At 43.6% G+C, this 14,962-nt stretch overlaps 2 protein-coding genes across 2 annotated transcripts; both read left to right on the top strand.

Moving 5' to 3' along the window:
* Window positions 1-336: 336 nt before the first annotated feature.
* On the top strand, window positions 337-4,785 carry LOC129072327 (C-type lectin domain family 10 member A). Its single transcript, XM_054575787.1, has 10 exons — window positions 337-597; window positions 1,363-1,457; window positions 2,043-2,159; window positions 2,440-2,535; window positions 2,628-2,699; window positions 2,801-2,872; window positions 2,976-3,062; window positions 3,152-3,303; window positions 4,179-4,285; window positions 4,422-4,785. Exons 2-10 carry the CDS (start codon window positions 1,391-1,393, stop codon window positions 4,576-4,578), a joined length of 927 nt encoding a protein of 308 aa, XP_054431762.1. The 5' UTR covers window positions 337-597; window positions 1,363-1,390; the 3' UTR covers window positions 4,579-4,785.
* Window positions 4,786-10,577: 5,792 nt separating this feature from the next.
* LOC129072199 (U2 small nuclear ribonucleoprotein B''-like) lies at window positions 10,578-11,291 on the top strand. Its single transcript, XM_054575621.1, is given in 1 exon segment — window positions 10,578-11,291. A coding segment is annotated over 1 exon segment (678 nt). The 5' UTR covers window positions 10,578-10,613.
* Window positions 11,292-14,962: the final 3,671 nt, after the last annotated feature.

Genomic DNA, 14,962 nt, shown 5'->3' with positions numbered 1-14,962 from the left:
CTCCTTGCCCTCTCGTCTCCCTTTGAGTGGAGTGAGGGGAACTAGGCCAGAGCGGGAGCAGTGTGATGGCTGAAGCTCCAGATGAGGGTCAGATGCCAGGGACTCGGGACAAGACTGAACAGGGGGAGACCTGAGTGTGCAGGGATGGAGACATGAATGATTCCGGGAAATTCAGATGCAGGAAGTGAAAGGGGGTGTGGGGCAGAGACAAAAGAACACGCTGCATCTCTGATCTCTTCTGATCCAGATACACCTCCCAAATAATAGAAATGAGGAAGTCAGAAAAACTGAAAAGAAGTGAAAAGGGAAGAGACACACCCTGGAGGAGGAGGGAAAAGCTGGCCCCGTATATAACATCTTCACACATGCAATCTCCGCCTGTGTTCCAATTATTATTTACTGCCCAAAGTCGAGGACACAGGAGATCCCAGATTGTAGACTCCTGAGCTTTCAGACTCAGAGACCAGCAGGACTCCAGGCACTTACGTGACTCCTCCCTCGGCCTCCTCTAGCCCACTCTCCAGGATTTCGTTTTATCCAACGCTACTCACTGCTGCTCAACAAACCCCAGAATCACAGCCTCCAGATTTTGCACAGGTAACTGGGCTGGGGACGCAGGTGAGACCAAGGGGGCAGGGCGGGAGTCAGAGCAGGAAGAGGGGACTGTGGGTTTTAAGTGGGACGCATACGAAGAGATACAAAAAGGCAGTTGGGAGATTTAATGACCGAGTGGAGACTCTATTCACTACCCTGGATTCGGCTTTAAGTATGGCAGCCAAACCGCAGTCACACACTGACTCATACTCACTTTCATCTCCATCCCAATTCCAGCCCTACCTTCATCCCTCAGCCAGGCCACTAACTCTAACTCTAACACTGACCTCAGCTTGTCCTTTAACCCCCCAACCAGAGCTTCAATCCCAGAGTCCACTTGAATCTCAACACTAGGCCCAACCCAAAGTTGACCCTCAAGCCTCTTCTATTTCCAACTTCAGGGCAAAGTTGAGGCCCCACACTATCCATGGCATCAACAGGAGGACTGTCCTATGAGGAAATGCAACCTCGACTGTAGCCCCAATGTTAGATCCAGTCCTAGTAATACATTTAGCTCCAATTTCACCTCCACCTCCTATCCCACACGCAACCCTACCACAGCCCAAAGGCCAGTCCTGACCCCACTTCTGACCCCAGCTGCAAACCCAGGCCCAATCCCATTCCTAGTCCTAACCCCGGCTTCACACTCAACCTGAATTTCTGCTCTTACCTCAACTTCAGCCCTGACCTCACCTCCAACCTAGTCCCAGCCTCCCCTGTCCCCTAATTCCAGGCCCACCCTGGTCTCTGGCCCTGCCTCCATTTCAGTTCTGAGAGCCTCGGAGTTAGTCCAAGCATGGCAATGAAGTACGAAGACCTCCAGACCTTGGAGAGTGAGGAGAAAAGCCAGGGGCTTAAAAATGGTAAGAAGGAGAAAGGTGTCTCCAAAAACACCCTCATAATATGTTGAAAGGACCTGCTCTCACGCATATCTGCACAGCATGTGCGCTGCTGGGGTCCCCACTCTGAAGGGTCAGGCACCGACCCCCGGGGCTCCAGCACGAAGAGCGTTCAAGGTCTTCAGGTGACAGGATCAGGGAGGACCACAGAGGGCCTGCTGGCCCATTCTCTGGGGCAGGGCTGAGTGTCTGCCCTGGGGGACTGAACAGTCGTGTCTGGGAAGGAAACATTGGCTAAGCTGACGATACAGGTGAGCAGGGGCCTACAGAGAGCCTGGCTGTCCCGACTCTCTCCTCCTGCTCCCCTCCCAGCCCTGATGAGAAGACCTTACGTATCATCACCATCACGCGTCACGGGGGGTGAGGGGCCCCGTGTCCGAGGACTGTGGTGGTCCCTGAGCGGTCAGAGGCCTGGGCATCCCCGGCACCTCAGCCTCCCCCAGCTCCACCTGCACCAGCCTTCCTCCCTGACAGGTCCCTGCGGCCTCGCCCCTGCGCTGGCTCTCTCCTGTCCTGGTCCCCCTTGTCCTGAAGTCTCCCCTCTTGCAGGGCTGCCTGCGCCCCAGGTCCTCCTGCAGCATCTCTGCTCTGGACCCCGCCCCCTCCTGCTCTCCCTGGGCCTCAGCCTCCTCCTGCTGGTTGGCATCTGTGTGATCGGATCCAAAAGTGAGGGTCGCAGGGCGGGCGGGGGCAGGGGCAATAGTGGGGCTCAGTGACGCGGGCACTGATGATGATTGTGATGGATAATGGGCAATACAGTCAAATTACCTAACCTTCTCAGCCTTAGTTTCCTCCTCTGCAAGCTTGGGCAACAACAGTGCCTGTCCCTTTGGTTTGGGTGGCAGTGAGGACCCAATGAGACCATGCACGTCAAGTGCCCTGCTCCGTGCCAGCACGGAGGGCACCTGCTGACGCGTAGCGCTCAGTGTCCTGTCTGCCTGATCAGGTTCCAAGATTCAGAGGGACCTGGAGACTCTGAGAGCAACTTGCAGCAACGTCACTTCGCACACTGTGGCGGAGGTCCAGGCACTGCACGCCCAGGGTGAGCCTGGCAGGAGGGGGCTCTGGACGCGGATGGGTGGTGGGCGGAGGAGGTGGGAGCTGAACCCTCAGCAAAGCCCCAGTGTCCTCCAGGTGGCCGTTTGCGAGAAACGATAACATCCCTGCAAGCGGAGGTGGAAAAGCAGGGGCAGCAGCTGCAGGCAGGTGGGAGACTCTCCAGCAGCGTGGGCGCGAGGGTGGGGGCCGGGCTCTGAGCACAGAGGTGGGGCGGGAGCAGCCTGGGGTGCTGAGTGCCCTCCCTCCAGCCCGCAGCTTGAATGACACGGTGTTCTCCCTGGAGAGCCAGCTGGAGAAAGGGCAGCAGGAACTCAAAGCAGGTCAGGCCCCTTCTCCCCTCCACGGGGCCTGATGTGGAGGGAGGGCGGGAGGGTCTGGGCTGGGCCCCTGGACTGTCCCACTGTCCTTCGGTGGGTGTCCCAGGTTATTCTGACATGGTCCTGCGAGTCCAGGAGGTGGTTAAAGACCTGAACTCCCTGATTTGCCAGGTGGCCTCACTCAAGAACAATGGTGAGTGGTGTGCAGGGAGTGCCTCGCCTTATATCCAGCCCTAGTCCCACTGGGCAGCATCTCACACCCTCCCCACACCCTCCCTGCAGGCTCCCAGAAGACCTGCTGCCCCGTCAACTGGCTGGAGCATGAAGGCAGCTGCTATTGGTTCTCTCGTACTGGGAAGCCCTGGCCCGAAGCTGAGAGGTACTGCCAGCTGCAGAACGCGCACCTGGTGGTGGTCGGCTCCTGGGAGGAACAGGTGAGGGCTCTGGTGCTTGGGTCCTAAGACATGGTGCAATTAAGGAAATGCTTCTCAGCTGGGGCTGCACATTGGCATCAGCAGGGGACTTTTAAAAACACTGCCATCTGAGCCTACCCTCACAGATGTATAGTCATGGACCACATAATGACGTTTCTGTCAATGGCCTCCCAAATATTGAAGAATTGTCTCATAAGATTATAATAGAGCTGAAAAATTCCTCTCTCTAGGGAGCAGTAGCCTTCGAGATGTCATACAGTGCAGCGCAGTACTCATGTGTTTGTGATGGCACCGGTGTAAACACACCTGCTGTGCTGTCCACTGTTACGTGTAAAATGCAGTACTTACAATTATAGAAAGTGCAATATACTTGAAAGTGATAATAAATAACGATGCTACTGATTTGTGTATTATGACACTATACTTTTTATTGTTATTTTAGAGTGCGCTCTTTCTGCTTAGGAGAGATGTGAAACAGTATGCCATGTTTTGCTGGCAGCAGCTATATACATCTTGTGTTTATTGTGTCTCTTGAGTGCATCCTTTGCTCTTGTGTTAGAGTTCATCTCGTGTGGGTTGTACGGCAGCACGCCCACGTGGGCTTATAGGCTAGGAACAGTAGGCTACCGCACACCACCCATGTGTTCAGCAGGCTGTATCATCCAGGTTTGCTAAGCGCACTCTATGATGTTCACACAATGACAAAGTTGCCTTTTCCGTTTGTTAAGCAGTGTGTGGCAGTAATTGGCCTGTGCATTGGGATAAACATCCCAAATCCCCTCAACTGATTTAATGTAAATGTAAAATTTAAAACTCCCAGTCCAAGGAGTTGGCTGGGATGGGGAGAGGTCACTATTGTCATTCTGTCGTCCCAGAATTTTGTCCAGAAACATCTAGGCTCCTTCTACACCTGGATGGGCCTCAGTGATCCTGAAGGCACCTGGAAGTGGGTGGATGGGACAGACTATGAGACCAACTTCAAGTGAGTACACATGCTCTCCATGCCCTTCTCCCTCTTTCAGCCCTGCCCCTTGAGGGTCTGACCTACCGCCCCTTCTTCCCAGCCCTGGATTCTGTCCCACCTGAACTTTCTAGCTTGCCGTTGTCCTCCCCCTCAGGAACTGGAAGCCAGGCCAGCCAGACGACTGGCAAGGGCACGGGCTGGGTGGCGGTGAGGACTGTGCCCACTTCCACCCTGATGGCAGATGGAATGATGACGTCTGCCAGAGGCCCTACCACTGGATCTGTGAGGCCAGCCTGGGCGAGCCCAGATAGGAGAGTCTTAGAGCTGCTTCCTGTGGACCCCTCAGCCATGGAAGCGGCAGGGGTAGGGGAGAGGGATTCTTCCAAGACACTGCCAACAAGCCCTCTGAGGGAGAGGAATAAGTCCCAGGAGATCGGAGCACTGCCATCTTGTTGAAATTTTTCTCCTCAATTTTCAAAAGACTGTATAGAGCTCCTAAGGTGTTTTTTAAAATTAAATTTCAGCTCTATTGAGGTATAACTGACATATAAAATTTTAAATTACTCAAAGTGTACCTCATTGTGATTTATATATGTACACATTGTAAAAGAATTCCCCCATCTCCTTAATTAACACATCCATAACATCACATAGTTATCTTTTTTATGTGAGCAAACACGTTTTACTCTCTTAGCAAATTTCAATTATACTATACTATACAGTTTTATCAACTATAGTCACCGTGTTTTGCATTGGATCCTCAGACCTTATTCATTTTATAACTGTAATTTGTACTCTTTTACCAACATCTCTCTATTTTCCCCACTCCCAGACAACCACTTTTCTACTCTGTTTCTACGAACTTAAGTTGTTTTCGATTCCACATATAAGTGATACCATGTGGTACTTATCTTTCTCAGTCTGACTTATCCCATTTGGCAGGATGCCCTCAAGTACCATGCATGTTGTGGTAAATGGCAGGATTTATCTCTGCCTCATGAATGAATAGTAATGCATTGCACATTGTTAATAATGCCACAGTGAACATGGGGGTGCAGGTACCCTTTTGCTTTCCCGTTTCCGTTTCCTTTGGATTTAGAGCCAGAAGTGGGATTGCTGGATCATACAGTAGCTCTAGTTTCAATTTATAAGGAAACCTTTATACTGTTTTCCACAGTGGCTGCACCAGTTTACATTCCCACCAGAAGTGCATAAGGGTTCCCTTTCCAGAGAACCCTTAACCAGCCTAAGTTTTTTTAACTTAAAAAATTAACTTTATCAATGTATAATTCTTACACAATAAAATGCATCCACTTAAAGAGTAGAGATGACTTTTGAAAAAAATGTAAATACCTAGATAACTATGACTCCAACAATGCATTGAGCATTTCCACGCCCCCAAAATTGCTCTAGTGCCCCTTTGCAGTCTAAGCCACTGTCTTGTCCCCAGACAGCTCAACATCTGCTTTCTTTCACTATTTATTGGTTTTGCCTATTCTAGAATTTCATATAAATGAAATCACACCGTATATACTCTTTTGTGAAACCTTATGCATTTCACGTAGACTGATTTTAGCAACCATGAAATAGAATGGAGAAGCTGGTGAGGCCGTTGCCAGTCCTGAGTTATAGCAAAAAGAGCATTTTCTTCCACGTACACTGAATTCTATTTTTTTCTGTCACTTAAAAGATATGTATACTTAGTATGATAAGGAAAAGTGATTGTTTAATTTATTTGAAGATCCTAGAGTTGTTGGGAAAAGTAGGTAACATCCCCAGGTGCATTGGTTAGCTATTGTGTAATAAATACCTTAGTGCTCAGTGGCTTACAACAATAAGCATCTATTATAGCTAATGAATCTATAGGTCAGCAGGGAGTTTTTTGTTTTTTGTTTTTTTCTTTAGGTCTAGCCAGGCTTGGCTCATCTAAGCTGTGCTCGTTCATGTGTTTGAGGTCAGCTGGTGGTTTGGCTGGGAGCTGGCTGGTTTAGAACAGTCACACTCTCGTGTCTGACATTTGGCTGACTCTGGGCTGGGACAATGGGATGGCTGGGTCGTTCTAGGCTAGCCTTGGCTTATTCACATACTGTTTGGGCAGGGTTCTAAAAGAGTAACTAGAAAAATGCAATGACTCTGGAGTCTTACTTTTGGAACAAGCTAAATCTTGTTCGCCAATGTAGATAACAAGGCAGCCCCACTTCAAGGAGGCGGGAAATAGACTCCACCTTTTGATGGGAGGAGCTATAAAGCCATATTGTGTAGAGAATGGATAGAGGGAATGGTGGAGATTGCTATGTTGTTCAATCAATCTGGCATACCAGAGGAAGCATCTCAGCTGTAAAGAACCACCCCAGAGCTAAGGGTTCTCATTAAGAGAGGCCAGGACCCATGCGTTGCTGTATTACTTGTACCCACACAAGTACCTGGCATATAGGGGGGGTGTCAATTAGTGTTAATTAAAAATAAAGAGGGTGATGTTAGTAGGAAAGTATGAGAAGGACAAAATTGTCTCCTTGGAGGCAGCCCACCTTCACTTCCCCCTGCCTACCTGCATCATATGACAATAATCAGACTAGATATCTGCTTGACTCCCTGAGAACCTGTCTCATGCAATTGTGTACCACAAGAGGAGCTTTCAATGGCTGAGCCTAACAGGCAGCCATCATGCTGAGGCAGGTAGAAGTGAATCTCGGGGTGCCTTGGGCCCTTTGCTGATCTGTTCTCAAACTCTGTGCTGGTAGAAGCCAGCTTTGGTGCCCACCTTGGCCCTTCCACACACACCCAGGCAAGCAGAGGCAGCCATAAACTGTGGGTTGCTTTTAGCTCTATACAGGTAGCCCAGGGCCAGACACAGGCAGCATCTGACATTGACTGCACTGGAGCCCTCTCAAGATGCTCCAGAACAAAGACACCCAATGCTGGGTTTTAGACCACATCAGGATGGAACCCAATTAACTCCACAAGTAGCGCATCTACAGGGAGATTTAAACAGGCACCAGACCCAGCTTAAATCTCTAAGGCAAATTCTGCTTTATGTGGTCAGCACTCACACAGCACCTCATGCACTGTGATTGGGGTTGATCCTCACTGTCAACCAGCCTGAAGGTTGACCACACACATGTAGGAGGCAACAGCAATCAAGACTCAACTATAGTTGGGAGGCTCACATAACCCACACAAGGAAAATTTCTAGAGCAACTTGCTTAAGTGATAAGGGCAACTATTTGACTGAGCCCCCCAGGATACCTACCACATAAGGCCCCCCTACCAAGACTGGGAGTCATAGCAGAACTACCTAATATATAGAAACAAATACAGAGAGACAGCAAAAATGGGGAGACAGGAAACAGGCCCCAAATAGAAGAACAGGAGTAATCCTCAGAAAAAAAGAACTAAATGAAATGGAGGCAAGCAATCTACCAGATACAAAGCTAAAAAGAAAATGGTTATAAGGGTACTCAATGAACTTAGGGAAATAATGGATGAACTCAGGGCATAAACAAAAAGATAGTAAGCATAAAAGGGGACATATAGAAACTATAAAAAATAACCAGGCAGAAATGAAGATTACAATATCTGAAATGAAGAATACACTAGAAAGAATCATCAGTAGGTTAGATGAGGCAGAGGACAGAATCACTAATTTGGAAGACAAGGTAACAGGAAGACAGACAATCAGAGCAGCAAAAAGAAAAAAGAATTTAAAAAAATTAGAATAGTCTAAGTGACCCCTGGTATTAAATGAAATGTAAAAATACCTGCATCATAAGGGTACTAGAAGGAGAAGACAGAGAGCAAGGAATGAAGAACCCACTTGAAGAGATAATGACGGAAAAATTCCCTAACCTGGTGAAGGAAAAACACACACAAGTCCAGGAAGCACAGAGAGTCCAAGTAAGAGGAACCCAAATAGGCCCACACCAAGACACATCATAATTAAAATGCAAAGGTTAAAGACAAAGAGAGAATCTTAAAGGCAGCAATAGAAAGATAGTTAGTTACCTAAAAACAAGATCCTATAAGACTGTCAGCTGATTCCTCAACAGAAATCTCTCAGGCCAGAAGGAATTGGTGTGAAATATTCAAAGTCATGATAAGCATGGACTTACAAGCAGAACTATTCTATCCAGCAAGGCTATTATTTAAAATTGAGGGAGAGGAGAATCAAGATGGTGGAGGAGTGAGTGGAAGTCACACTGACCTCCTCCCAAGACCTATCTGGAATTACAACTAAACCGTGGAGAAATCACCTGGAACAAACAACTGAACAATAGCAAAAGAGGAGCCTTATAACCTCGGACAGACAGAAGAATCAGCTTTATCACAACCTAACTAGTAAGGAGTGCAATAGAGACTCGAGAAGGTGGAAGGGGCTCCCAAAGGTGGCAGCACCAGAAGGATATTGAAATGGCTAGTTGGATCCCCCTGAGATGAGCGGGGTCTAAACCATAAGTGGGGATCTCCAGCCTACAGCACCAGAACCCAAAAAGTACACAGATAACAGCCAGCAGTGAAAAGCAGCAGGGTTACTCTCTGCCAGAGCAGGCGTCTAGAGATTCAAAGAGCCATTTAAAGGGCCAACACATAAATTTTTATTTACAGCCACTTACCCTGGTCTCTGGCAGAGGCAGGGGCAGAGTGGACTAGAGATGCCTGAGGAGACACTGGGGAAGGAGGCTTTGGGGAGAGAACTGAGAGTAGCCAGAGGGATCCCAGAGCTGACTCCTCCCTCATACGGCAGCAGCCGTCTTTCTCAGGAAGACCACCCCACTAAGTGACAACAGCATGAGAGGACCAAATAACCCTGCCCCCAGGAGGAACTCTGCCCAGCCCTGTGGTGTCTAAGGCAACCTGCTGAGTGCAGAGTGACTAGATTAACAGCTGAAGGAGACAGCCACAGACAGTAGAATCCTGGAAGTCTCAAACAGACTGCCTAAGTTCAGACAGGGTCAACATCTGACATCATCAGAGGCAGATCCAGAAAGAAAAAACAGCAGTTTCCTACCATACCACTTTGTGGTGTCTTGATTTCCTGACACCACAAAGTCAGGAAATCAAGGCAGATCAATTTAAGAAGAAGAAGCAAAAAAGAAGTGCCTCGCAAATAATGGGAAGACAAAGAAACACCCCCTAATAGAAGGGAAAGGAGGGATCTCCAGGAAAATAACTAAAGAACTAGAGGCACATAAACTTTCAGATACTGTGGTCAAAACAACAGTTCTAAGGGAGCTCAGTGAGCTCATAGAGAATTACCAAAAACTACAGGGAAACTACGAGGAACTTACTGCAAACTATATCAGCATAAAAAAAGGACATAGAAACTATCAATAAGAGGCAAGAGGAAATGAAGAATACAGTTTCTGAGTTGAACAACACAGTAGAAGGAATCAAAGGCAGGATCGATGAAGCAGAGGATCAAATCAGTGAGCTGGAGGATAAGGTAGAAAAAAAGCTCCCAGAAAGAGCAAGAAAATGAAAAAAGACTCAAAAAGAATGAAGAGGCATTGAGGGAAATGCAGGACAACCTGAAACATAATAAGACCCATAAAATAGGGATACCAGAAGGAGAAGAGGATGAGGAAGGGATAGAGAACCTGTTCAAAAAAGTAATGATGGAAAACTTCCCTAATTTGAGGAGAGAAAAAGTCACACAAGTCCAGGAAGCACAGAGGGTCCCATTCAAGAGGAACCTAGTGAAGCCCACTCCAAGGCACATCATCATTAAAATGGCAAATATCAAAGAGAGAGAATCCTAAAGGCAGCAAGGGAGAAACAGGTAGTCACATACAAGGGAGCCTTGATATGGCTAGCAGCTGACTTCTCAACGGAACACTACAAGCCAGTAGGAAATGGCAAGGAATATTCCAAGTCATGAAAAGCAAAGGCCTGCAACCAAGACTGCTCTACCCAGCAAGGCTCTCAATTAACATGGAAGGCAAAATAAAGATTTTCGCAGACAAAGGAAGGCTAAAAGAATACACCTCCACAAACCAGCACTGCAAAATATGCTAAAGGGACTGCTTTAAGAAGATGAAGAAAAAGAGTCTATGAATACCCAGTTCCTTTCACAGTCACCTATACTCGATATTACCAATGTTTTTTAATACTTATTAATCTGATTGTGACAATGATGTTATTTTAATTGTTACTTTATTATTTGTTGAAACTAAACCTGTTTTTGTAGATTTCTTGCCTCTTTCTATTATTTTTAAGAAACTTTAAATGATTTTTAGTATTCTTTATTCATTTTTTCATTAAATGTTTGTAGAATTTTTTCCCTAAAAAAAGAAAAACTAGAAGGGACACTGCGCCATCCTCAGGGTATTTGAACAGTTTAACCCAAAAGATGGATACCAGACCAAACCATTCAATTTATATCAAAAATATGAATGACAAAATTAAAAAAGAAGAATTGAAGAGATCCCTATATGCCCTGTTTTCTCAATTTGGGCATGTGGTAGATATTGTGGCTTTAAAGACCATGAAGATGAGAGGTCAAGCCTTTGTTATATTTAAAGAACTGGGCTCATCCACAAATGCCTTGAGACAGTTACAAGGATTTCCATTTTAAGGTAAACCAATGTGAATCCAGTATGCAAAAACAGATTATGATATAATATCTAAAATGCGTGGCACCTTTGCTGACAAAGAAAAGAAACAAGAAAAGAAAAAACCCAAAACTGTAGAACAGCCAGCAATTATTGCTAATAAGAAACCTGGTCAGGGAGCACCAAATTCAGCTAATAGCCAAGGAAATGCAATGCCAAATCCTCAGGTTCCTGATTACTCTCTAAACTATATTTTATTCCTTAATAATTTACCAGAAGAGACTAATGAGATGATGTTATCCATGTTGTTTAAACAGTTCCCTGGTTTCAAGGAAGTATGTTTGGTACCTGGGAGGCATGACATTGCATTTGTTGAATTTGAAAATGATGGGCAGGCGGGAGCCGCCAGGGATGCTTTACAAGGATTTAAGATCACGCCGTCCCGTGCCATGAAGACTGCCTATGCCAAGAAATAACACTTGGGATAGTTGTCTTTCAAGGACTTGTGTTATTTATAGTGTTTGTTCTGAAAACATTTGGTCAGACTATTTTACTAGTTGGGGGTGGGAGGAAGTGAAAGTTAAATTTTTGTGTAGGTTTTAAAAAATTACCTAGTCTTTCTTTAGCCTACTAGTGAAATGTGAGGGCCTTAATTTTTGTACAATAAACTATTTTTTTTGTATTCTTTACATAAAAAAAGAAAAACTACTAACCCTTTTTTAGATGTGTTGCCAATATTTTCCTGTTCTATTACTTGTCTTTTAACTTTTTTATATGTATATTACTATATAGTCTTAAAAGTTTAATATAGTCATATTGTCAATATTTTAATTTATAGCTTCTGGGTTTGAATGTTTTACTTCAGGGTAAGAAAAATAGTGTTTTGTATTTTCTCCTAAAACTCCTTAGATTTTACATATTGATTTTTAACCCACCTGAATTTTGTATAATGTGTGAAATAGAGCTCTGTATTTATTTCAAGTAACAGTGGTCCATGCACCTTATTTGTTGAATAAGCCTTATTTTCCCCATTGATTTGAAATATCAATTTAATCATATATTACATTGTTATACAGATATTTACATTTGTTTCTAGAATGCTCATTTTTATTTCACTGATCTACTTGATTATTTCTGTGCTGGTGTCATGTTGTTTTAATTGCTGAGATTTATAATGGATTTAAATTTTTTCCATATTTTATAATGGATTTTGACATTTAAAAAAATAAATAAAATCAACCTGTATTTTAAAAAAAGAAGAAAGAAGGAACTCCTACCTTTTGCAACAACATGGGTGGAACTGGAGATTATGCTAAGTGAAATAAGCCAGTTGGTGAAAGACAAATACCATATGATCTCACCTATAAGTGGAATCTATTCAACAAAATAAACTAATGAACAAAATAAACCACAGGCATGGGAACATGGCGCAGACTGAAAGTGACCAGAGGGGATGGGGAAGGAGGACAATGGTGGAAAGCAGGAGAAGGGACTAAACAAAGAGCACATATGAATGACCCATGGACATGGACAACAGAGTGGGAATTGACTGTGGGAGCTGGGGGTGGGGGTGGGATGGGTGGAGGAGGGCATGGGGGAAAAACTGAGACAACTGTAATAGAGTAAACATGATTTAAAAATAAAGAAACAAAAAAACCCCTGTAAAACAGTAAAAAAAAAAATTGAGGGAAAAATAAAGAGCTTCCCTGGCAATAAAAAGCTAAAGGAGTTTATTACCACCAGACCAGCATTACAAGAAGTGAAAATTGGACTTCTTTAAGGAGAATAAAGAAAAAAAGGGAACATAGTTATAAAGAATAAAATGGCAATAAATACATAACTATCAATAATCATTTTAAGTGTTAAAGGCTTAAATGCTCCAATCAAAAGGTGTCAGGTAGTTAAATGGACCTGCTGGGGTAGCAATATTTATATCATGCAAAATCGACTTTAAAACAAAGTCTATAGTAAGGGACAAATAAAGACATTATATAATGATAAAGGGAACAATCGAACAAGGGGCTATAACCCTCGTAAGCATTTATGCACCCAACATAAGAGCACCCAAACACGTAAAACAAATTTCAATAGACATAAAGTGACAGATCGACAGTAACACAGTCATAGTAGGTGGTTTTAACACCCCATTGACATCGCTGAATAGATCTCCCAGACAGAAAATCAACAGGGAAAAAACAGCCTTAAATGTCACAGTAGAGCAGATGGATTTAATTGATATTTTCAGAGCTTTTCACCCCAAAGCAGCAGAATATATACTTTTTTCAAATGCACGTGGAACATTCTCTAGGATAGACCACATTTAGGCCACAAGGAAAGTCTCGATAAATTTAAGAAGATTGAAACAGTTTCTAATTTCCCTTGAGGCTTCCTCTTTGACTCTATGTTGCTTAATTTTTGGGTTTGTTTTTAATTTTTGGGACTTCCTCTTTGACTCCATGTTGCTTAATTTTTAAATTATCTTCTTGTCATTGATTGCTGGTTTAATTCCATTATGTTCTGAGAACATGTGTTTTAGAATTTCTATTTGTTTAAATGTGGTAAAGGTTTTTTTTATGATCCATGATATGGTATATATTGGTGAAATTCCATGTGTCCTTGAACATAATGTCTATTCTGTTGTTGTTGGGTGGAGTGGTCTATAAATATCAACCAGAGAAATTATATATAAGCATAATGCAGTTTTGATCTAAATGCCAATGAACATTTTTGGGAACAAGATAAAATGACTTAATATTTATATAGAAGAATAAAAGCCTAAATATGTATAAAATTTTGTTCAAGAAATTTGAGATAACTTACTGTAAATCAGCTGAAATCAAATTAGTATGAAATTAGCACAAGAAGAAAAATTAAATAAGTGGAACAGACTATACACTGATATAGTTAGGAGCTATATATATGAATATATTCAGAAATATATACAGATACAGTTAGGAACTCAACATGTGACAAAATTCTTATTTCGCTCCACTGGGAGAAAACATAAAAATATAATATAGTCCATAAATCAGTTATTCATTTGGAATAAAACCAACCCTGACAGTTATCTCATACCTGATACAGACATAATAAACTTAAAGTGGGTTAATTATTTAAATTTAAGCATTGCCTTTAAAAAATATTGGAACAAAATTTAGGTAAGTGTATAAAATTAGGATGGGGAGCTCCTTGTAAGCAAGACTAGAAAACCAGGAGCCATTAAAAAAAAAACCATTCCCCCCCTGGCTGGTGTGGCTCAGCGGATTGCGTGCCGGCCTGCAAACCAAAAGGTCACCAGTTCGATTCCTAGTCAGGGCTCATGCCTGTGTTGTGGGCCAGGCCCCCAGTTCGGGGTGTGCGAGAGGCAACAGTTGCTCTCTCACACAACAACATTTCTTTCCCTCTTTTTGTCCCTCCCTTTCCCTCTCTCTAAAAATAAAGAACATCTTTAAAAAAAAATGCCAGTCCTTTTGGATTACATAAAAATGGCAGAAGGTGGAGGCAGAATGCCAAAAGACATTGTGCTCTTCTTCATATACTATTGAAACTACCTGGGGAATGAGGCAAAGTAAAGGACAATCCTACAATCTATTTTTTCTGGTGCCCAGTGAAATGAGCAAAGTCACAACCATTACCACTGGTACAAACAGCCACAGTTACTCCAGTAACATCCAAACTGGAAAGGTTTTCAAGTATCTGACATAAACTCTGAAAAGCAAATATTTGAAAATAAAAGATATAAACCTTGGTACTGACTCTCTGGGAACTTTTCATGTAAACAGTCACATCATGTACCAATAATGACCACTTTCTTTCTCTTTTGGTCCTCATATGTTGCATGGATTTGTCCTGTTTCTCTGCACTGTCTAGCACAATCTCACAAAGAATTGGTGACAATGAACATGCTTTATTTTCTTCCTAGCTTAAAGAAATGTTTCCTTTTATTTTACTTCAGGGAAACTTCCTCAACTTTTATATTCCAGTTCTTCCATCAAGTCAGCCACTTAGGTTATAATTTTTTTTTTACTTTCCCCTAGTGTATTTATATGTATGTACTTTGATAATATAAAACAATTTTTAAAGATTTTTCATTTATTTATTTTTAGAGAGAGGGGACAAGAGGGAGAGAAACGTCAATGTGAAAGAT

Source organism: Pteronotus mesoamericanus, unplaced genomic scaffold (genome assembly GCF_021234165.1).
Source record: "Pteronotus mesoamericanus isolate MK-2021 breed Mesoamerican mustached bat unplaced genomic scaffold, CSHL_Meso_final contig_317, whole genome shotgun sequence".
NCBI classification, from domain to species: domain Eukaryota; kingdom Metazoa; phylum Chordata; class Mammalia; order Chiroptera; family Mormoopidae; genus Pteronotus; species Pteronotus mesoamericanus.
The sequence above is the reverse complement of the archived record's forward strand: the minus strand, read 5'-3'. Positions and strand labels throughout refer to the sequence as shown.

Bases quoted from the DNA above. Each gene is read 5' to 3' on its own strand.
- LOC129072327 (XM_054575787.1), top strand. From the start codon at position 1,391: ATGGCAATGAAGTACGAAGACCTCCAGACCTTGGAGAGTGAGGAGAAA. The intron at 2,700-2,800 runs GTGGGAGACTCT...CCCTCCCTCCAG, and splicing joins GGGGCAGCAGCTGCAGGCAG to CCCGCAGCTTGAATGACACG. The intron at 3,304-4,178 runs GTGAGGGCTCTG...CTGTCGTCCCAG, and splicing joins TCGGCTCCTGGGAGGAACAG to AATTTTGTCCAGAAACATCT.